Below are 23820 nucleotides of genomic sequence, written 5' to 3'. Positions count from 1 at the left end.
CACATCACTCCTTTCTTCTTACCTCAGCATTCCTGCCGGTGTCTTTTGTTGGTCAAATACAAGTATGATCCAAGTAGTGGCTGAGCCTAACTACTCAGTGAACTCTCCCCCAATCCTTTATGTCTTCCAGTAAACAGTATTTAGATTGTCTTGTAGCACAGAGCAATTCAGAGAAAGGGCAAGAAAGACTCTTGGTAGCTACAAAGAGAATAACAACTCAGGGATTAATGCCTAGCCATGTTCAGGTAATAATCTTTGCTTATAATATGTCCAAACTATGTAAAATCAAGAAAGCATTTTCTCATCTAAAAAAAAACCCCTTACTGTATTATATAGATTTAACCATCACAGATGATCTCTGTGGACTAATGAGCAGGAGACTGAGCTGGGAAGGCTAGGTCACTGCTGGGAATAAGAAAATTCAGACACTGAAATTCAACACGAGTTAAATATCCATGATGTATTTAAAATACAGATTTGACATGGCAAAGAGCTGATGTAATGATTATGAGACATTTCTGAGGGATACAGAGGAGAAGGATCAAACGCAAAAGGATGAGAGATCAGCTACCCAGAGTAACTGAAATAAATCCTAAGAAGAACAAAATAGAGCATCCCAAGGAAAGTTATCATCTTTAGTACACATAAAAATCCACATTGTTTCTATTTAGCATTATGTCCTGCGAACAAATCCTAGAGTTTAAGTGTCAGTCAATTTCCAAGACCAATTTCATGGGGAAGAGTTCGTGGTGCCTTTCTTTTGCTCCTTTCTCCATGCTCTTTGTCTTCTGCTTTTGTCTTTCTTGACTCTCAGTGGCGTGTTGTCAAGCCTAATCCTAGGGTTTCTTGGGCAAGCACTCTTTGCATTTGCCTTCATGTTTCAACTCTGACTTATTAGGTAGGGAGTCTTGTGAAAATCATCCCTTTGCCATTTGGTATCAATTGTAGATAGCTTCTTGATTAGGGGCGGGAGCTTTATCCACTTCTCCCTCTCAATGGCTGGGACCCTATCTGTCTTGAACCTGTGCAAGTCTTGGGCATTTTGCTATATTCTCTGTGAGTTTATATGTGCTGCAATACTGTTGTGTCTGGAAGAGAGTGTTTCTTTGGAGTCAACCATCACCTCTGACACCCGAAAATATTTCTTTTCTCATAGATCATTGAACCTTGAGAGGAGGGATTTGATAAAGATTTCCCATTTAAGAGTGAGTGCTCCGAAGTCTCTCGCACTCCATAACCTGTTCAGGGGTTGACAGATATTAATTAGAAGTTTAGATCTGGGAAGGAGTCATTATAAAATGTGCATATAACCTATTTATGAAAATGAAGAATAAAAACAAAGTTTAAATAAAAGAAACATTTGTGATATTATCCAAACCCAGTAATATATGTGAATGCTAATAAATTCATTCCCTCTTAACTCAGATCACACCTCTGTGCTAGTTGAAACGTGTTTATTAAAAAGCCGCATTTGCAATTTAGTGCTGAAAGGTGAGCTTTTGAAATAAAGTTTCATTTTAAAAAATCTTTTCTGGAGTCAAAATATTGGCAAATGCACCAGAAAAGTACACTCACGAGAATGTTTTTAAAAGCCAGATGTGGTGGTTGGAGCCTATAATGCCAGCACTCAGGAGGATGAGAAAAGGGATCATTATGAACCTGAAACCATTATTCATAGATCATAGAGTGAGACCTTATGCAATATTCTTAGGATAAACATATTATAGAATCAAGAGCTGGTAAAGTATGCCCCCTGAGAATAGGCAAGATGGAAAGCCACTGGAGATTTTGTGCAGAATGAACTGGCCTAACCACACTGGCTTCTCTGCCTCTCTTACCCTTATTCTTCTTTAGATACAAGGTCATGCCTTGGTATAAATCTTGGAAACCTATCTCGCCCTCTTAGGCTGAGAATGGACACGGTGTTCTGAGTAGAGTCTGGGTACACTTGTCTTTCTAGGCTTTCTCGTATCTGAAGAAAAGGATGAGTTTAGAGACAAGAGGCCCTTTTGTGCCCTTCTAAGGCCTGGTTATTTGTTAGGTTTTTTGTTTTGTTTTATTTTGTTTTGAGACATGGTTGCATGTAACCTATGATAGTCTAAAATCTGCTATTTAGTTAAGTTGGCGATGTTGAATTGCTTATCCTATTGCCTCCTTCAGGAACAAGTAGGAGAAGAGGTGTGTGCTACTGTGCCCAGTTTACAAGACTTAATTGACACAGGGTTCCTGCTTCTTTTTCTTTCCCTCCAGTGTTTTGGGGTATATCCCAGCATATACCCCAATGTTGACATGACATGATAGGTACTTCAGATGATGAGGATTGGTGTATATTTCACTTTTGTTCTATATAATATGCAAAGACACATTACACATGTGTACTATATGTAAACGAGATTTCCAGGCTTGTGCTGCCATACTCTGAAATTATAGAGAAGAGTAGGTAGGCTTAGAAATAATAAAGCTGGTTGCTAGACTGTACCTTTGCTTCTGTGGGTCACAGTAAAATATAGATATTCAGATCTAGAGCTCTGAAACATCCAATGTGAATGCTGGTTAAACATTTGTCAGCTGGGAAGTTTGTCCAGGTACAATGACATCATACTATGATGTCAAACTCATAAAGCAGCGGCCAGATTCAAAGAGGAGATATACACAAAGTGTTTAGAAAAGAACGTAGCCATACTTATTGCTCTATAAAAGTCACAGGCATTAATATAGTTAGTTCATTGATTTAATCACTGCACAAATAGATCTCATTTTATATTATGATATGCATAATAGATCTTTCGGTGGAATTTGGGCAAACTTTTCTCGGTTCTTAAACTATTGAAAAGATACAGATGCTACAAATACAGAAGATCAAAGTCTGATCTGGGGCTCACATGTAATCCCAGCACTCAAGAGCTGGTGCAGGAGGATTGGAGCTAGTCAACCCCAGGGTAGGGAGCACAGTGAGTATTAAGCCAGTTAGGGCTTCATAGCAAGACTCCCTGTTAAAATAACCAAAAACATGGAATGAATGCTTCATGATTTTTTATGCTATCCTTGATGAGGATGAAATACTGTTCTAACTTTAGTATATATGGTCTACCACTGTCCGTTTTCTGACTCACATACCATATACTGTTGTGGAATATTAAACTAAGGTCTGCTAAATTTGTTTATGCTGTTTGGAATATTTGTTTAATGATACAAAGATGTGCTGCAAGTTAAATACAAAGAAGTAACCAAAAACAACAAAACAAAAGAAGCTGAAGACCCAATTTCAATTAGAAAAAGCAATCTACTAACACTTTTGGAACATAAACAGTTCATTTTGTATAATTGCTGTGCACACATAATTATTGGCAACACTCTACTTCCTGGCCCTCATATGAGAGAAGGCATGACAGCCTTTTTTGGACAAATTGGGGATGGAAATGCAAAGAAGAAACCGAATAAGAAATATTTCCCACGAACATCTCTAGAGAGCCAAGTGCCTGAGCTGCCAACAGAGAAGAGATGAGATGCTATCACCACCTCCCAAATTGATTCTAACTCCCAACCCACCACACTCACATAGAGGCTTGCAGGTTGAGTGTGTGAAGGTTGAGCAGAATACTAACGGAAGTGGTGGGGAGAGGTCACTGCTCTCTCTAACTTCCTCTACCTTTCTTAGTTCCCCATCTTTGTTCATTAGAAGTCAGAAAGCATACTGAAATATGAATAGATGACTAAATATCCATTGAAAAATTAAATTCAACCCTTAAATGTATTCTAGTCCTGTAGTCTTATTAAAAGCAATATACTTTTATTTCAAGGGGAAGGATTTGGCAAAGGACTTTATTTTAACACCCCCCCACACTTAAATGCTATTTAAATGAGAGTAAAACACAACACCCCTCCTGGGAAAGCATGCCCTAGTTTCAGCGTTTCTCCAGGATTAATTCATAGGTCTTGCATTGACATTTCCTACAGGACAAAATGTAAAGTGCTTAGCACTGAAAACAGATCCATCCAGATAGTGTTTCCCTCTATCCCGTCTCTTCAGGGTCCCTGCCACCACTATTTCTCCTCTGAGGTTAATGCGTCTAGGGATACACTCATTTCTTTCTTCCTGTTGTTTATGTGGTTTAATTTTGCAGGGATACTTCAAAAGTCAAGCATCCTCGATAACTTTCTATAATTCTGCCATTCTGGAATAACAGTTTCTTCCATTATGTTTCATCTTTCATACGTTATTCATTTGTTGCCTTGAGATGACTCTGCTTCCTGTTTTAAATAATTTCATTCTGTTTTTAATCAAACAACTTTAGAGGAAAAAATATTTTTAGTAGCTTAGGGTTTCTATTGTTGTGGAGAGACACCATGTCCACTGCAACTCTTATAAGGAAAACATTCACTGAGGCGGCAGCTTACACTTTCAGAGGTTCAGTCCATTATGATCATGGCAGGGAGCATGGCAGGATGCACGCAGACATGGTGCTATGCACATCTCGATCAGAAGGCAAAAGAAAGGGGACTGAGACACTGGGTGGTATCCTGAGCATCGGAAACATCAAGGTCACCCCACAATGATACACTTCCTCCAACAAGGCCATACCAACTTCAACAAGGCCACACTTCTAAATAGTGCCACTCCCTATGAGATTATAAGGGCCGATTGCATTCAAATTACCAAAGTAACTTTTGTTTACAGCATTTCTTGTTGCTGTGATAAAATACTCCAACAAAGGCAACTGAAGGGAGAAAGTTTAGGTTAGCTCCCCATTCCCAGTTACAGTCTGTCATTGTGGGGAAGTCAAGACAACAAAAAGTTGAAGCAGCTAGAAGAGACCAAAGACAAGAGAATGAATGCATGAGGGCCTGTACTGGTGCCCTTCCTTCCACTCACCCAGTTCAAGATTACCTGCCTAGAGAATGATGCCACACAAGTTGGGCATGTTTTCCTGGCTCAATAAACACCGTCAGGATACCTTTCTGCCACACGAATGCCCACATGCTAACCTAATTTGACAATCTAACATTGATAGTCTCTTCCCTGGGTGCTTCTAAACTGTTTCAAGTTACAGTTAAAACTAGCATCACATTGTATACGTGCAATGGATGGACACAAAGGACGAACAGTATTTTCAGAATGAGAATATGCTTTCCTGCCTCACCCTTGCACATGTGCCCTTTGGACTGCCATTTGCGTGTCCTTGTGTTTCTCAATTGTGATGGTCTAATGACACATTTTTCTTAAACTGTACCATGCTTCTAATTAAAGCAATTATTCGTCACAAATGAGATAGAATCTAGACCTTTTCCATTTCTTTCCGGATCTGACTTAGATCACCAAGAATCCCATGTCATACTTCTTTTCTGCCACATCCATACTAAATTTTTGTTTCTCAGGAATAGATTTTATTTCTATACAAAAGCTTTACAATTCCTTCTCTCTTCATTTTTTTTTATTTCTTTCTACCATGACCTGACTGCTTATACATCACATTCAATATGAGATGTAGCTTTTTCCACCAGGTCTAGAAAGAGACTGGATTAATCCTTTCTCCTTTGTGATCTAACTGATAACAATAAAAGATCACAGACTTGGGCTGGAATATCATTCAACTACATACCAAGTTGTAACTTGTTTGTTTTTTCTCCCCTATGTTTATTTGTTTATTTATTGGGAATGACTTGTGGCTTGTGCCTGCCTAGGCAGGCATGTAGGGGTTTATATATGGAAGTATGATGTTAATGTATACGAATCAGATCTATTCCACCATGAGGGTCAAGGGAACCCACCTCAGTATGCATGACTTCAGTAATCTTACTGGCATCCTAGTAGTAACTTTAGACCACGGCAGATTTAACAGCAGAATCACTGGCTGAGCCTAGGTGAGTTGCCTCCATCTGTAATCTGGGCACTCAGGGAGGTGAAGCAGGGGTATGGCTAGTTCTAGCTAGCTTGATCTACATAGTTGAAACTGTGTCTCAAGAAAAAAGAGAAGAAAAACTTACAGGTTTTATTGGGTTGTAGATAAGTCCCAGTGTTTCCAATTCACTGGATCTTGAATGTGTCTCAAGAAGCTGCTTTTCTAACAGCTTCCTAATGACATTAGTGATGTTGATTTAATGACTGAAGTTAGGGAAAAAAAAAACATTTGTGTATCTATTTTGCTACATTCTTAGTTCAGCAACTTCAAAGTGATTAGTTGATGTACGTATAGAGTGTTGACATGAATTAGTGCATAATCAAGGCCAATTAATCATTGTTTTACATTATCAGTACTTTTGTGGCATTATTGAATTGTCCAGTGAACTGGCTGTGTCAAGCAAACTGGGAACTCTTCAAATAATGATGCTTGCATTTGGTTTCTTTACAACTGTGGCACAGTATGAAGTGAGCTGTACAAAATAATAGAATGCATTCTTTATAAAATATATTCAGTCAATATTCAGTGAAAACAAATTTAAGTCTTCATTTAGATAATAGCCTCTATATAAAAATATTCCAGATTTCCCAGCACACCGCCCTAGATTTTTGGTATTCTCGGAAAATGTGTACAGAAAGGTATTTCTTGACAACTGCTGAGTCAGAACCCACAGCTTCCAATTCTAAGAAAATTTCTGTAGTGGCTCCAAAGAGATGGAAAGCCTCTGTCCTTAGACAGATGGGACCACATCCGTTGGTAGACAAGGTGAACAGGCATAATATCACTTTTTTATTACTGAAAAAATAATCACTGAGCAGATGATTTGGTTACAGAGTAAAATGGAGCTTTCCCAGGAAGGTGGAGGGAGAGGGAGGAGAAGACATGGAAGAGATGGAGGGGATCTGTGAGAGGAAGTGGAGTCAGAGTTGACTCATAGTGACAGTGGCTAGTTCCACTGCCAGGAGTGCTGCATCAAAATGAGCTAGTAGAAGCAACTAGGACCTACAGAACACCAAAAGAAAGGAACAGGAGAAAAAAGATGACCAATGTAAAGAACTGTATATGGCCTAGGGTGAAATCTAAAGGTCCCTTGCAGCCAGAATTTCTCCACAGTGTCTAAAAGGGTCTTTTGTAGATGTATCAGGAAACAAATAGGACAAATGGAGCTACTGTAGGGTGAGAGCCATTGGGGTAACTTATGTGGAGCATTTTGTTTGGTTATAAGGTGAAGTTCAGGAACAAAACAGATTAAAAGACAGGGTAAAACCATAAGAAAGAAGATCTAGGGTAGGAGCCAGAGTGTGAGGGAGCAGAAGACCATCCTTAGGAGGCCTGTGGTTGACTTTTTGTCTGTCACCTGTATCTAGTGCCCCAGCGCAAACCAGGTAGAATGCATTGCTGTGGAAGAAGCATCATTTGTGGGGGAGGAAACAAATTCCATCATTAGTGATAATCAGATCTAGTCCCTTTTCATGTAGCATAGTACCGACCAAGGAATTCGATGGGTTCTGATGGATATTATGCCAATCTGACATTTCTCTAAGGATTTTTTTCTGAGGGTTGATAGGACTGAGAGGTTAGTTGATTCAAGGAATGTTGTCACAGGACGCTTGTTCATTCCCAGCTGCCCAGTGTTTTCAATGCTGTTTGGCCAATAGCTAGCTCTTACATCTAGAATTAACACATTTCCATTATGCTGTATTTTACTACAAGGCTCATGGCCTACCGGTAAGATTCAGGCTAGCCACTTATGTCTGTTTCCGGTGGTGACTCCATAGCTTCTCCCTGACTCCGCCTTCTTTCTCCCAGCATTCTGTTTTAGTTTTCCCCACCTAACTCTATTCTGCCCTATCACAGGCCAAGCCAGCTTCTTTATTCATTAACCAATGAAAGCAACACATATGCAGAAGGACTTCCCACCCCAAAGAAAGACTTCAGTCTAGCAGTTTTAATTCTGAGTCCTGACTGGCAAGAAGAAGATTAAGTGGGGTGGCCCATGTTTCATTAGTCACCCAAGCTGTTTTATGAGGTTTGGGGGTGCCAGTCTTTTTAACTACTTCAAGCTGACATAGCTTGACCATAAATGGAGGCAGGGCTTTCCTTTTGTCCCAACAGTCCGGTCCCAAACAAACTTATATTAATGATACAAATGATCAGCCTATAGCTCAGACTTTTTACTAACTAGCTCTTACAACTAAATTAACCCATTTCTATTAATCTATATTTTGCCACATGGCACATAGTTTTACCTGTCTGGCATCTTGCTTCCCCAATGGCTGCTTGCATCTCTTCTTTCTCTGTCTCTGCTTTTTTTTCCTTTCTGTATTTTCAGTTTGGTATTCCTGCCTGGACTCATTCTGTCTTGCTATAAGCCAAAGAAGCTTCTTTATAAACCCATGAGAGTAAAACATATTTGTAACATACAAAAGGATTATCCCACAGCATTTCGCCCTTTCTGCCTAATCCAAAAAGGAAAGCTTTAGCTTTAACATGGTAAAACTATATACAATGAAACAGTTATCAAGTAATAATTATAGTTACAATATCTAATCTATTTTATTTTATAAAATTAGAGAAAATATTTAATTATCTATCCTATCTTGGTGAGCTTAAACTTTTATATCTAATTTACCTTTTATCATAATTAAAATATTGCAACTATAATAATCTAGTATTTAATTCCATCAAAGATTTGAGAAGGGAATAATATTACCTGAGTAAGCAGGAAATACAGGCAAGCAACTTTCAAAAAAATGTGAGAAAGGACAGAAATAGCTGGCTTACTAGACAGGCAACCAAAGTTCCTCTGTAACATTGGGGCATTCATCTTTGTCCTACAGGTCTTGCATATCTGATAGACTTTCCTTTGAAACAGGGAATTTTGTAGGACTGTTCTACCTTCTTTTGGCAAAGCTTGGCAATCACCTTTCTTATGTCTTATTGGTTCAATTTAGACAGTAGCTTTCAGCAATTCAGGCAAAGACAGTTTCTTTGTCTACATAGCTAGCTTTTGCCATAAAGAAAATAAACCCTATATGGAATTTTTTGATGCCCTTTGTCTTCTCTGAAGTATATTGATGTTGCCAGTAAAATACATATCTTACTATCATAAAAAGCCTGTTATTAATTTGATAATTTGATTTTAAATATCATATTATCTAGGTCTTTGAAGTGTTTGAAGATTATCTGTTTGAAATATATCTTTGTATATCTACAAAACCTAACAAAACTATAAGTTTGACTATTATAGATGACTAGCTGTATTTTTTATAAATCTCTATTTCTTAATTATACATTACATTTTTAGTTGAGTTGTATAAACACAATACCTTTGAACAAGAGTAAAAATATACATATGGCATAACAACATTAATCTTAAATTTAAAATAATCTTAAATCAATAAACTAAAATCCTCACCAATATAAAACATTTTGAGATTAACAGTTGTTTTTTAGATTCAAGTAGATTTAATAATCTATCCCTTTCCCCATCATTTCTGTATCATATTCCTCTTTCATCTTTTATAAAGACATTGACTGTGACCAGTAACAATTTTCTAACCAACACTTCTTAAATGACTGCTTTTGTTTCATTGAGGTTACCAGTTAAGATGGTGGCATACCACATGGTTGCTTATATCCTGCTGAGGTCATTGGTCAAGATGTCAGCAAGTCACATGGTTTTTATTTACTCAGAGGTGAACCTACCTCCCTGGTAAGGTAATCCCTTCAAGCACACCCACTTTTGACTTCCAAAACATCTATTTTCCTAAGCAAGTTATTTGTATGATATGCTACAGGAAATTAAGATTCCTTACACATGGACTTTTAACTGTTAATTCCTTTTATGGTAGATTTTAATCTAGCCATTCTTACTGTAATTTTACAGACTTTTAAACCATGCACCCAATGCTAATATAGATCCTGAGATAAATAAAATTTTCATTTCAGCAAAACCTTCAAAGATATCTATAACCATCAACATTTTAGTGAACAAAACCAAGAAGGGGGGCTAGTATTGAGAGAACTAAAAAGACATATCCAGGTTTGGAGGGACAGAAACAAAGGCAGGCCAAAGGCAGGAATCCTATCCCCACTCAGGGATTACAAAGATACAAGTTTAAGGGCCTTGCAGAAGGGGCAGGCATTCTGGTCTGGGCAGAGTTGCAAACCAGAACTGAGTAGTAGAGATGAGAAAGATTAAAATGAACTGGGTGTTTTATGGGTGAGGGACCTCAGACCACTCTCACCATTCTGTTTTATGAAGTTATCGTAAATCAGTTTGCATATTAAAATCAAAAGTTCCAAATTCTGGGCAATGATTGTGATTGTTCTGTATATACTGAGGCCAGATTTGCATAGAGAGACAAAAGAGAGTTTCTGGTTTCAGTTCTCCTAATTGCAGCTCCTTTTAGCCAGCAAACAAGCTAGGAGTGTCTTTTGGAACAGATAATTTTGACCCTTCAATGGGTATGGAACCAAAGCAAAAACAGAGAGATCAATATCCTGCTATTCAAAGTGTCCCCCAAGTTTTGTATTGAGCAAATGTGTCTGGAAAATAGGTTAGGTATACCCTGGACCCTGTGATTCCTGAGTCAAGAAACTGCACTAAAAGCCCTGAAAGGTTTCAGGGTGTTCCACTGACGAGTGGCAGATTAATAGAAAATTTCTGAGATTCTCTGCCAAATTTTCTCACAGCCAGTGGAAATTCCCCAGTGCCTTTGGCTGAGCAAATCTCAAGTCTAGACTGAGGGGGTTGGGGGTCCCATGAGCTTTAAGACCTAACCTAATTCTATGAATTACTTTGTTCCGGCATTTTGGGGTATGCTGCAAATGTGTACTTGTTGAATGGCACTTAGCTTCCCAGTTAGAAGGTCAGAGTGTGTCAGGGGAAGGCAGAGGAAAGAGAGAGGAGAAAGCACTGAGAAGGCTGAGTGAGAAGACGCAGTCACCTGAAAGCAGCAGGCAGCCCTGCCAGGCCTAGGGCCGGTAAGCCTAGGAGAGCAAGGGAGGTTGGTGCTGCCTTGGAGGGCTTGAGTAGCTGGTGGCCTCCAGTTTCCTATCGGGAGTTTTGGCACCATGTCTTAGATCTCTGAGGTGGTTTAAATGAGATGGAAAACAGAAAAAGAGAGGCATCTGACCTCAGACAGGTAGGGCTGTGTTCCCTGGCAGACAAGGCAAAGGAGCATAATTTCACCCACATGCGCAGTTGAGAAGACTTGAGGATAAAAAGATGGCTATAATCCTTTGGAAGGACAGAAAGGTCTATGGCATATTTTCTCCTGTAGCCCTCTCCTTCTGAAGTTGCCTCAGCTAGCTGCACAGGAAGCAGGGAGGGGTAGAGTTTTAGCAGGAAACAATCATCACATAAACAACTAAAGTGTATGGGTGCTAGAACATTGGTTCTTAACTTGTGGGTCATACCCTCACAGGGTCATATATTAGATATTTACATTGCAATTCATAAGAGTAGCAAACTTGCAGTTGTGAAGTAGTAGTGAAATAATTTTATGGATGGGGGTCACCACAGCATGGACAACTGTATTACACCATCACAGCATTAGGAAGGTTGAGAACTACTGTTCTAAACAATTCCATTCTCTACCCATTGACCTGTGTAGCTTGAATTTCATCCTGAATAAGAACAGTTACAGCCGTATATTTCCCCCACCATCTATGCGGTTACTTTCCTTTACCATTGACTGGCGAATGAGAAATTGACATATGAAGGATTTAATTTTCAGTTCTTTATATTCACACTAGGCTTCCTGTTTCAAGAAGCTATTTCTGTTTCTATTGTACCTCTCTACTCTTGTTCTTCTCATAGGCTGGAGAACTTTGTGTTTTATATTTACTCATTTGTTCAGAAAATATTTTCCACACTCTGCCCAGTGGTAGGCTTTTTTGTCATGGAGGTGATGCTGTACAAAGAAAAATATAATCCATGCTTTGTACAGCCCAAGGCATTGCATTTCCCACCATGCACTGTAATTATTGGCATCCTCTCTCCCTTATCTAATTTGAGTCTCTAGTGAAATGTGTGGTACCTAATTGAACTTTGATTCTGTAGCTCAGTACCTAGTGGCATATGATAGATGGCCACTCATGGGTACTTAGTATTTATACTTAGTATTTACACAGGTCATTGTTATGAGAGTGAGAACCGGAGTGAGGGCCAGTGATTACAGAGTATTAGTCCATGACATGGACACACGTTAATGTTCTGTGAGTTGGTGTTTGTTTCATTTTAGTTTTGACCAGATCACCAAATATAGGAGAGTTTACATAATGATCTAGACTCTAAGCCTCTCTGGGAAAAGTCCACATTCCTGAGGCTTCCAGGCCACCTGCTCATCTCACCACCCACTCCCCACTTCCCATTGCATCACAGTGGGGTTTGAAGGGTGTGTGGAGTAAGAGGGTGAAGTTCTCTACATTCTGCATGAGTCCACTGAAAATATCTTGGTGAGTTTGTTGCAACCAAATCCGCAAAGGAACAACAACTTAATCTTTTTTTTTTTCTTAGTGGTAATGAATGCTAACAGACACTTGCTTACATGTAAGCTCGATAGCATGTTGAATCTGAGTTGTTTTTCTGCATTTCACAGTAAATGGTTAATTGCTAGCTACATTCTATTGTGATTTACATCTCTGGTTCCAGGAACATTGTATCTTTATCTGTGTGTCTCGGGAATTCTTACTTCCTTAGGAACTCCGTTTATTTGTCTTGGTTTTATCATGAGACTAGGACACTTAAAAACAATCGAGTTAAAATATATAATTTACAAACTAATCATGTTCTTGTTTTGTTTCAGCTATCCTTAAAAAGAAGAGGAAGTAAAGATTTGCCAAAATCTGAAAAAAAGGCGCAACAGACACCCACAGAGGTATGTCAAAATAAAAATTTAAAGCACCTATCAAGCACCTCCAAATGTACATGTTAATAAGCTAAAAACCACTGGAACGAGCGAGTAATGAATGAAAGGTAAACTAGTATTAACACAGTCTAGGGCTCTAGATCAAATTTGATTTTTTTACGAGTTAAACAATGAAAAGACAGAAAAAGCAGCTGAAGGAAGGTACTTACTGGAGGATTGGGGGAACACATGCATGCAGCAGACGCACAGGGAAAAAGAGCCTCTGCAAAGCAGAGACAGAAGCTGAAAAATCCAATTTTTTCTTGGGGCCTGGAGTTTTAAAGTCTTTGAAGCAATTTTCTCTCCTGATTTTAGGGTGTTGATCAGCCCACAACTGTTGCATAATGTGTCCTGATCTGGCCTATGAACTTTTTGAGGCAGTCCATTGAAAGGCAAAAAAACAGCAAAGACTTTGTTTTAAGCATTAAGACTTTTGTTTCCAGTCAGGAGGCTGAGGAAGAATCCGGCCATGGTGAAAATTTTACCACCTTTATTTCATATCATGCCCACCCCCAATATGTCTGCCAGAGAGTCCATCTAACTCCTAGTACATTAGTATCACATAATATTTCTCATACATATGTGGAACACTGATTTAATTTAATTGCATAAATATGTGACGTGAGAGCAAAAATCAAACTATTTGGAGAGGAAGGTAGCCAGTGAGAAGGAGAAATGGAGAGAAGAGGGGATTATGGGGTCAACTATGGTCAAAAAGCAATAGCTAGGTGGTGGTGGCACACACTTTTAATCCCAGCTCTTGGGAGGCAGAGGCAGGTGGATCTCTGTGAGTTTGAGGCCATCCTAATCTATAAGAGCTAGTTCCAGGACAGGCTCCAAAGCTATAGAAACAGTCTGTCTAGAAAAACAAAAACAAAAAAACAAACAAACAAAAAACTACAATGATATATATGTATGAAAATGTCATAATGAAACTCAATATTCTGCACCCTAACTAAAAAATACTTTGGAAAAAATCATTAGAAATACATTATAATAAAAACTGGGTCTTATACTAGTGTGGGCTAATGTGTGTGTTAGATTTTAAAATAGAAAAGTAAATATATATTTGAGACAGAGGTGACATTGTGATGTTCCCCAAACACTTAGCCAGATACTAGCTTCAAATGTGCAAGTTGTAAAATACAGATACATACATTTTAATAATTATTATTAAAAGCTTTCTCTCTAGATAGCTTTAAGCAAAGTGATAATGCCTGCATGGTCAAAATTTGATACATTATCTAAATCCTTTAAACTGAAGCATTTTAAAATATACATTGTTTTCCCCTTTTGCTCTCTCTTTCCACACTGTTTTTGGTCAGTTTTCTTCCTGTTACTTTCTAGGATCTCAGAGGTTCATTCTGAGATAGTAAAACCCTGTTCTCTGTCTGTAAGCACTGTCTCTGCCTGATTTTTAGCCACTTCACTCCAAATTATCTGTGGTGGATCATTTTACATGATGCCAGGAGCCCTCATCCTTCCCATCTTCAGTGATTAGAAAATGCCATGCACTTCCCATCCTGAAGTTACTCGTTAGCTTTAACCAGTAATTTATCTTTCAAACCTTGCTTTTCAATATTACACTTACTATGTTAAAGTGGATTCATTTTCTAGGAATCACCACCTTTGTTCCTGGTTGCATAGAGCTCCTCCTTCAGGAGCATGCAGGAATCTTCCTGCAAAACACATCATAGATTCCACCACTTTCTCATGGCATCCTGGTACCTTACAAATGTCAAGATGCCTCGTAGTCCACAACCTTCTGATTTCTGCATATTAACTTCTTGGGAAGTATGTAAGTGTAGTGCTGTGGTATTGCAGATGATGCTAGCATTCCTAACACACTGATTCTCAGACTATGACGTATTAAGTCTTTAAAACCCATCTTAGGAAGCTGATTGGGTGGAAACTGCCAGTAAAAAATTATTCAAGTTTTATAAAATTGTAAGATGATTTGTTTCTTAGCCATTTTATCATCTGTATATATGAGGGCTACACATTATTTTGAGTTATACTTGTATCTTGCTACATTGCTGAAGGTGTTTATCAGCTATAAGAGTTCCCAGGTAGAATTTTTGGGGTTACCTATGTATACTATTTTATCACCTGCAAATAGTGAAGGTTTGATTTCTTCCTTTCAATTTGTATCCCTTTTATCTCCTTTGGTTGTCTTATTGCTCTATCTAGAACCTCTAGAACTATATTGAACAGATATGGGGAGAGTGGACAATCTTGTCTTGTTTAGTGAAATCACTTTTGAGTTTCTCTCCATTTTGTTTGATGTTGGCTGCTGGCTTGCTGTATGTTGGTGACTAGCCTCAACATAAAATACTTCTCATCAGGGTAGAGACATGAGAAAAAACACAAACCAGGAGACAGTATTGGGAGGGAGTTTCAGGGATTATTCAGATCCCCAAATCCCTGCATTTATTTTTCCAACAGCTTTTATATTAAAGGTAAACGGAGGGAGAAGGTAACAGGCTTCATTAACATTATACAAGAGGTGAACTCATACAGTCATTCTGTTGCCTAGGTAGCCAGTGACTCAAGTCACATTTTACTCACATCCACTTCATCACATAGGCAGAAAACACCTCCTCTCCAGGTGACCTCTTAGTTACAATGGAAGGAGCAGAATCACATTAGCATATCCTGACCACCTCAGGATAGCACAGAGTTTACTTCAAAAAGGCCAGGTGAAAAGAGGTTGTGGAGAAAGGGGTACACTCATCCATGCAAACTTGTGCAACCACTTTGGAAAGCAGTGTGGTGGTTTCTCAGGAAATTCGGGATCAACCTACCCCTGGACCCAGCAATACCACTCTTGGAAATATACCCAAGGATGCCCTATCATACAACAAAAGTATATGCTCAACTATGTTCATAGCAGAACTGTTTGTAATAGCCAGAACCTGGAAACAACCTAGATGCCCTTCAATCGAAGAATGGATGAAGAAAGTATGAAATATATACATATTAAAGTACTACTCAGCAGTAAAAAACAATGACTTCTTGAATTTTGCATGCAAATGGATGGAAATAGAAAACACTATCCTAAGTGAAGTAAGCCAGACCCAAAAAGAGGAACATGGGCTGTTCTCACTCATATTTGGTTTCTAGCCATAAATAAAGGACATTGAGCCTATAATTCGTGATCCTAGCGAAGCTAAATAAGAAGGTGAACCCAAAGAAAAACATATAGGCATCCTCCTAAATATTAACCTTCATCAGGCGATGAAAGGAGACTGAGACAGAGACCCACATTGGAACACCGGACTGAAATCTCAAGTTCCAAATCAGGAGCAGATGAAGAGAGAGCACGAGCAAGGAACTCAGGACCGCGAGGGGTGCACCCACACACTGAGACAATGGGGATGTTCTATCGGGAACTCACCAAGGCCAGCTGGCCTGGGTCTGAAAAAGCATGCGATAAAACCAGACTTGCTGAACATAGCGGACAATTAGGACTACTGAGAACTCAAGAACAATGGCAATGGGTTTTTGATCCTACTGCACGTACTGGCTTTGTGGGAGCCTAGGCAGTTTGGATGCTCACCTTACTAGACCTGGATGGAGGTGGGTGGTCCTTGGACTTCCCACAGGGCAGGGAACCCTGATTGCTCTTTGGGCTGACGAGGGAGGGGGACTTGATTGGGGGAGAGGGAGGGAAATGGTAGGCGGTGGCGGGGAGGAGGCAGAAATCTTTAATAAATTAATTAATTAACTAAGGCCAGGTGACCACCTCCTGCATTGGAAGGTGCAGGATGTACCTGTTAGTCTCTCAAATTCTCTGACTTCTCCAGACAATGTGGGAAATAGGCCTGTATTTCTCGGCTCCCTCAGCTACATATCACTTTTATTTTGCTCAGGTATGTTCCTTATATCACTGATCTCTTCAAGACCTTTATGATAACAGAGTGTTGGATTTTGTTGAAGGCTTTTATTAGCATCTAATGAAATAATCATTTGATTTTTTTCTTCCAGTTTGCTTATATTGTGGATTATGTTGACAGATTTTTATATGTTGAATCATCCCTGAATCTCTGGGAAGAAGCCTACTTGATCATGGTGGATGATTTTTCTGATATGTTCTTGGATTAACTTTGCCAGTATTTTATGTTCATGAAGGAGATTGGTTTGTAATTTTTTTTTTTGGTTGGGTCTTTGTGAAGTTTGCGTATCAGTAACTGTAGACTCATAAAAAGAGTTTGGCAATGTCTCTTCTGTTTCAATTGTGTGGAACAATTTGAAGAGTATTAGTATTAGCTCTTCTTTGAAATTCTGCTAGGATTCTATCCTGAAACCATCTGTCCCTGGGCTTGTTTTGGATGGGAGACTTTTGATAACTGCTTCTATTTCCTTAGGAGTTATAGATCTATTTAAATTGTTTATCTGGTCTTGATTAAATTTTGGTATTTAGTTCCTATCCATATTGCTGTCCATTTCCTTAAATTTTCCAATTTTGTAGAGTATAGGTTTGTGAAGTATGACTTGATTCTCTAGATTCCCTCAGTGTCTGTTGTTATATCCCTCATTTCATTTCTGATTTTGTTGGTTTGGATATTATCTCTCAGTCTTTTGATTAATTTGGATAAAAGTTTGTCTACCTCATTGATTTTCTTGAAGAACAAATTTTCTGTCTCATTGATTCTTTTTATTGTTTTCTTTATTCCTATTTTATTGATTACCGCCCTCAATTTGATTATTTCCTTGCATCTTCTTCTCCTGGATAAGTTTGCTTCTCTTTGTTTTAGAGCTTTCGGGTGTGCTGCTTAGTCACTAGTGTGAGATTTCTCTAGGTTCTTTATGTAGGCACATTGTGCTGTGAACTTTCCTTTTAGCACTGCTTTCAAAGTGTCCCATAAGTTTGGGTATGTTTTGCATTCATTTTCATTGAATATTAGGAAGTCTTTAGTTTTTTTTCTTTATTTCTTCCTTGACCCAGCGGTGATTTACTTGAGCACTGTTCAATTTCCATGAGTTTGTGGGCTTTCTGTAATTAGTGTTGTTGAATTCTAACTTTAAACCATGGTGATCCAATAAAACACAAGGAGGTATTCCATTTTTTTTTTGTATCTGTTGAGGTTTGCTTTGGTGCCAAGTATGTGGTTGATTTTAGAGAAGGTTCCATGGGGTACTGAGAAGAAGGTATATTCTTTTGTGTTTGGGTGGAATGTTCTATAGATGTCTGTTAAACTCATCTGAGTTATAACATCTGTTAGCTTCTTTATTTCTCTGTTAAGTTTCTGTCTGGCAGTCCTGTCCAGTGGTAAAAGTAGGGTGTTGAAGTCTCCCTGGGGTTTGATGTGTGATTTAAGCTTTAATAACGTTTCTTTTAGAAATGTAGTTGTCCTTGAATTTGGGTCATAGATGTTCAGAATTGAAACTTCATCTTGATGGATTTTTCCTGTGATGAATATGAAATGTCTTTCTTATCTCTTTTAATAATTTTATTTTTAAGTCTATTTTGTTAAAATAGCTACACCCACTTGTTTCTTAGGTCCATTTGATTAGAAAATCTTTTCCCAACCCTTTACTCTGAGGTAATGTGTGTCTTTGAAGTTGAGGTATATTTCATGTATACAACAGAAGGATAGATCCTGTTTTTATACCCATTCTGTTAGCCTTTATCTTTGTATAGATGAATTGAGTCTATTGATATTAAGAGATATTAATGATCAATGATTGTTATTTCCTGTTATTTGGGTTTTTGGTGGTGGTGATGCTATTGCGTAGTTCCCTTTTCGGGCTTTTGCTTGTATGGGATTATCTATTGCCTGTGTTTTTGTGGGTGTAGGTAACTTCCTTAAGTGGAAGTTTTCTTTCTAGTACTTTCTGTAGGACTGGGTTTGTGAATAGGTATTGTTTAAATCTGGTTTTGTCAAGGAATATCTTGTTTTCTCCATGTACAGTAATTGAAAGCTTTGCTGGGTATAGTAGTATCGCCTTCTGCTGTGGGAACTCCTTCAGCTAATAGTCTCTAAGATACTGGCCCATTTGGGGCATGGTCAAATGTACTATATATTCACATGTAAGAGCATGTGTGGCCTCTTGGGTGCTGGATTTGGTTCTTGTTCCTCGCTCATGCAGAGGACTGTGTGTCTACCCCTAAATAAAGAAACCTTTATTATTCTCTATTCTGAGCTAGTGTGTGACTATTTTATTATAAACTACAACAGACAGGCACTTAACATGGAGTGTCTGTGGTAGATTATAATAAAATAGTCTGGCATCTGTGGTCTCTTAATGTCTGCAGAATGTCTACTCAGGACCTTCTGGCTTCCAGAGTTTTTATTGAGAAGTCAGGTATAATTTAATAGGTCTGCCTTTATATGTCACTTGGCTTTTTTCCTTAATATTCCTTCTTTATTCTGTATGTTTGATGTCTTGATTGTTATGTGACAAAGGGATGTTGTCTTCATCCAGTCTATTCGGTGTTCTGTAAGTTTCTTGTACATTCATAGGTGTATTCTTCTTTAGGTTGGAAAGTTTTCTTCTATAATTTTGTTAAATATTTTTTTTGTGCTGGACTTCTTTTTCTTTTCTATCTTATTATTCTTGGATTTGGTCTTTTCATGGTGTCCCGGATTTTCTGAATATGTTGTGTTAATAATTTTTTGGATTTTACATTTTCTTTGACCAATAAATCTATTTCCTCCATCTTATCTTAAACAGTTGAGGTTCTTTCTTCCGTCTCTTGTATTATGTTGGTTATGCTTGCATTTGTAGTTCCTGATCATTTACCTAGATTTTCCATTTCCAGAATTCCCTCGGTTTGTATTTTCTTTCTTTCTTTCTTTCTTTCTTTCTTTCTTTCTTTCTTTCTTTCTTTCCTTCCTTCCTTCCTTCCTTCCTTCCTTCCTTCCTTCCTTCCTTTCTATTCCATAGTTTATTGTACATAATAAATGAAGGCTGTCATAGTACATGATTTTAACTATGCTGTATAATTTTAAAACTTGAGTTTTAACCTGAATGAAAACTAAGTCATTCTTCTATATGTTGATCATAGTATCTTCTGTATTTGCATTTTATTTTTTTAAATAATCTTTTCTCATTTTACATACCAATCCCAGTTCCTACTCCCCTGCTCCCACCACCCCCACATTCCTCCCACCTCATCCACTCCTGAGAGAGGGTAAGCCCTCCCATGGGGAGTTAGCAAAATTGGCACATCACTTTGAGACAGGACCAAGACCCTCCCCTCTAAATTTAGGCTGAGCAAAGTATCCCTCCAAAGAGAATGGGCTTCAAAAATCCAATTCAAACAAGAGAGATAAGTTCTGGTCACACTGCCAGTGATCCCCCAGAGATTGCCCCTTTGATACACTGTTACCCATATTCAGAGAGCCTCATTTGATCCTATACAAGTTCCCCTGATGTCAGTCCAGAGTCAGTGAGCTCCCACTAGCTCAGGTCATTTGTTTCTGTGGGTATCCCCATCATAGTCTTGAACTTTTTAATCATACAATTGCTTTTCCCTGTCTATGATGGGACTCCAGGAAGTTGGCCCAGTGCTTAACTATGTATAGTTCATGTTTTCTTTATTGCCTCTATTTCAGTTTTCAAGTCTTGAACCATTTCCTTTACCTGTATTGCTTTTCCTGACTTTCTTTAAGGGACTTATTAATTTTTATTAATTTTTTTCCATTTTTTGTTTTCTTTTCCTCCTCTTCTTCAAAGGAATTTTTCATTTCCTTTTAAGGGCCTCTATCATCTTCATAAAGTTATTTTTAAGGTCATTTTCTTCATCTGCATTGGGATACTCAGGCCTTGCTAGTGTAGAATCATACTAGTTTCTGGTGGCACTGAATTACTCTTTATGTTGTTGAATGTCTTTCTTTCTTTCTTTTTTTCTTTCTTTCCTTTTTTCTTTCTTTCTTTGAGACAGGGTTTCTCTGTGTTATTATCCTAGCTGTCTCAGAACTAGCTCTTGTAGACCAGGCTGGTCTCAAACTCACAGAGATCCACTTACCTCTGCCTTCCAAGTGCTGGGATTAAAGGCATGTGCCACCACTGCCCAGCTGTTAAATGTATTCTTACAAGGTTGTCTACCCATCTCTTTCTCCAATGGGTGTAAGTGGGGTCTGTGATTCAGGGAGTCCCTCTTCCTCCAATTGGTACAGGTGAGGCCTGTGGGTTAGGTGATTGCTCTTCCTCCAAGACAAGGGCATGCCTCTGGTGATGTCTGATATTACTCTGGGGCTCTTCTAGTTGCAGGTAGGTCCAAGGCTGGTGGTTGGTTCTGCAGGTGTGGGTAGGGCCAAGGCTCTGGTGGTCACTATCTGGAGGATAGTTTGGAGGAGTGAAAAGGCTACTCCCAGGTCTCTGAGGCTTTGGTGGGTTGGAGTAGGGCACAGGATGGGGGCAGGCCTCCATCTGGGAACCCAGAAACTCACCTCTCCTGGTGGAGTCAGGTCCAAGGTTCTGGTCTCTAAATTTCTCCTGTTTCACTAGGAACACTAGAGAGGGAAGCATTATGCCCAGTTTTAAATGCAGTCCATACATAAATTATAAGATAAGAGACAGAAAGAAAATTGGCACTCAGAGTTCTTAAACTCTCAATGTTGCATAAGTTAGTGCCCTTTGCATCTTGAAAAGACTTAGCCTCTAATAAGCAAATGAATTTTTGTGCCTTCCTCCTCTTACTACATCTCCTTTAACATGACTTAGTCACATGTAGGATATTTTCAAGTCTTAAATATGTTTTATTCCTTTGGATGGGAGAGCTGATGTGCATACAAATCAGACATGCTTCTACCTTCGGTTTGCATGACACAACGCAGTGCAGAAATGTTCTGCTCCACTCTGTGGTTTGTATCACACCCACTGTTGTACTAATTAAATTAAAACTATGCCATATGTCAATAGAAGAAAGGGTTTTCTGTGAAAGAAAATAAAGTCACCATAGAGGTGACTCTACCCAGCTATTGAGTCTCACCTAAGTACACTTTCCAGTAAAACTAGTCTATGAGAAAGCACATTTGTTATTGACTAGTCAGATATCCTCTCTGATCGTTGGATTGCTATGTACCAAGGCTTTCTCTGTCCTACCAGCTGCCAAATAATGACACAGAGACTTCATCCTAATTACAAAAATTCTGTCTATTGCTTATGGTTGTTCCTAACTAGGTCTTATTACTAAAATTAACCCGTTTATATTAATCTATGTTCTGTCACGTGGTTCATGGCTGTTCCCTTTCTTCTTTTACATTTTGTTTGCTTTGTGTCTTCTGGTGTCTCTGCCACTCTTCTTCCCAGATTTCTCTCTGTCCCTGGAAGTCCTACCTATACCTAATGCCTAACTATGGGCATTCAGCTCTTAATTACACCAATCACAGAAATACATCTTCATATACTGTACAAATATCCCACAACATTTCCCCATTTTTGTCTAAATAAAAAGGAAAGATGTTAATAATAACATAGTAAAAAATATATACAATAAGAACAATTAACAGCTAAGAATTAAATTTACAGTGTCTAGTCTATTTGAATTTGGCAAATTCAGAAAAAAAAACTCCATTATCTATCCTATCTTGGTGAGTCCAAAGTTATATACATAACTTGTTTTCTACCCTAAATTGTATTACCAACTCAAAACTATCTTTTTAGACCTCAAAAACATTTTTGTAGATAAACAACTTAAGCATGTATATCCCATAACTTTATACACTCTATAAATCTTTTGTGAGTTTATTTTTTGAATTTAGTAACAAGAAAAACTATAATAATTTTCCTCATCTTTAACTCCGTCAGAGGTATGAGAAGGACATAATATAATCTGAGTAAACAGGAAGTGCAGAGCAAGCAACTTCCAGAACTGTAGAAACAGTTGGCTGTCTAGACAGTTATTCAAGTTTCCTCGGGAACATTGGAGCATCCATCGCCTGCCTACAGGCCTTGAATATCTGATAAACTTTTTTGTGAAGCAAGAATTTAGGACAATCTTATCTTGTCTCAGCAAAGTTTGGATATCACTTTCTTTTGTGTCCTGCTTATCCGCTTTGGAGAGCATACTGCCAACAGTCAAGGCAAAGGCAGGTTTTTTCCCAGATAGCTAGCTTTGCCACAGTGAAAGCAAACTCTGTATGGAGTTTCTTCAGTGCCCTTCATATTTTTTCAAGGAAATTGATGCTTCCAGCAGCAGGCACATCTCACTATTATGAAAAGCTTTATATCATTAAAATATCTTAAATGCCATATTATATAGGTCTCTAAAGTGTTTGAAAACTACCTGTTTACCTAAGCTATATCTCTGTTTAACTTTGGAAGTGTACCTAACATGACTACAACTTTGATGGGTATAGATGATTAACTGCTAATCTGCATTTCTTAATTATACAGTACAGTTTAAAATGAGCTGTATAGGTACAATACCTTAAGCAAGAGTAGAAACATATATTGTGTAACAAAAATAACCTTAAAATTTTATCATTTATATAAAAATACATACCAATGTAAAATATTTAAGATTAATAGTTGTATTTTAATTTAAAAATTGATACAATAATCTACCTTTTTTTTTTTTACCATTCTTATATTCCCCCTTTTTCCTTTTAGAATAAGATCCTAGAATCTAATCTCCTTTGTTTAGGTTCCTCCTTTGCGATGACCAATAACAACTTGACAAACATCCACCAAATGACCAAAAACCCACCCTCCCCACTGGTTGGGAATGTTGGTGTAATGCTCTTAAAAGTACTTCCTGCTGTTTGGGCACAATAGCATCTTTAGGGGACTCTGAGAAAATTGTGATAATGGTCAAGTCCTGGGAAAACTAGCTGTAACATTTGTTGTACTGTTTGTGTAATGAGAAAGTACAGGGCTTACCTGAAGTCCTGGCTGGAGGAGTCTGTGAAGCTGGACCATCTTAGCAGTTTCCAAGTTGTTCTCAAACCAGAATTTTAAGAAAACTACAGCAGAGGCATTCTGAGAGGCTAGATCACCTGTTCTACTTGTTTTTTGTTTTTGTTTTTTGTTTTTTGGGGTTTTTTTTTTTT

At 38.2% G+C, this 23820-nt stretch overlaps 1 protein-coding gene across 2 annotated transcripts in view; it reads left to right on the top strand.

Moving 5' to 3' along the window:
- The window catches only part of Mtcl3 (MTCL family member 3), a 49082-nt gene that overhangs the window by 18478 nt on the left and 6784 nt on the right, over positions 1–23820 (top strand). For both annotated transcript variants that reach the window (XM_075946710.1, XM_075946702.1), the window contains exon 5: positions 12716–12787. In XM_075946710.1, coding sequence (XP_075802825.1) covers positions 12716–12787 — 72 coding nt within the window. The remainder of the gene's footprint in view (positions 1–12715; positions 12788–23820) is intronic.

The sequence above is a fragment of the Microtus pennsylvanicus genome, chromosome 1 (assembly GCF_037038515.1).
Source record: "Microtus pennsylvanicus isolate mMicPen1 chromosome 1, mMicPen1.hap1, whole genome shotgun sequence".
NCBI lineage: Eukaryota > Metazoa > Chordata > Mammalia > Rodentia > Cricetidae > Microtus > Microtus pennsylvanicus.
The sequence above is the reverse complement of the archived record's forward strand: the minus strand, read 5'-3'. Positions and strand labels throughout refer to the sequence as shown.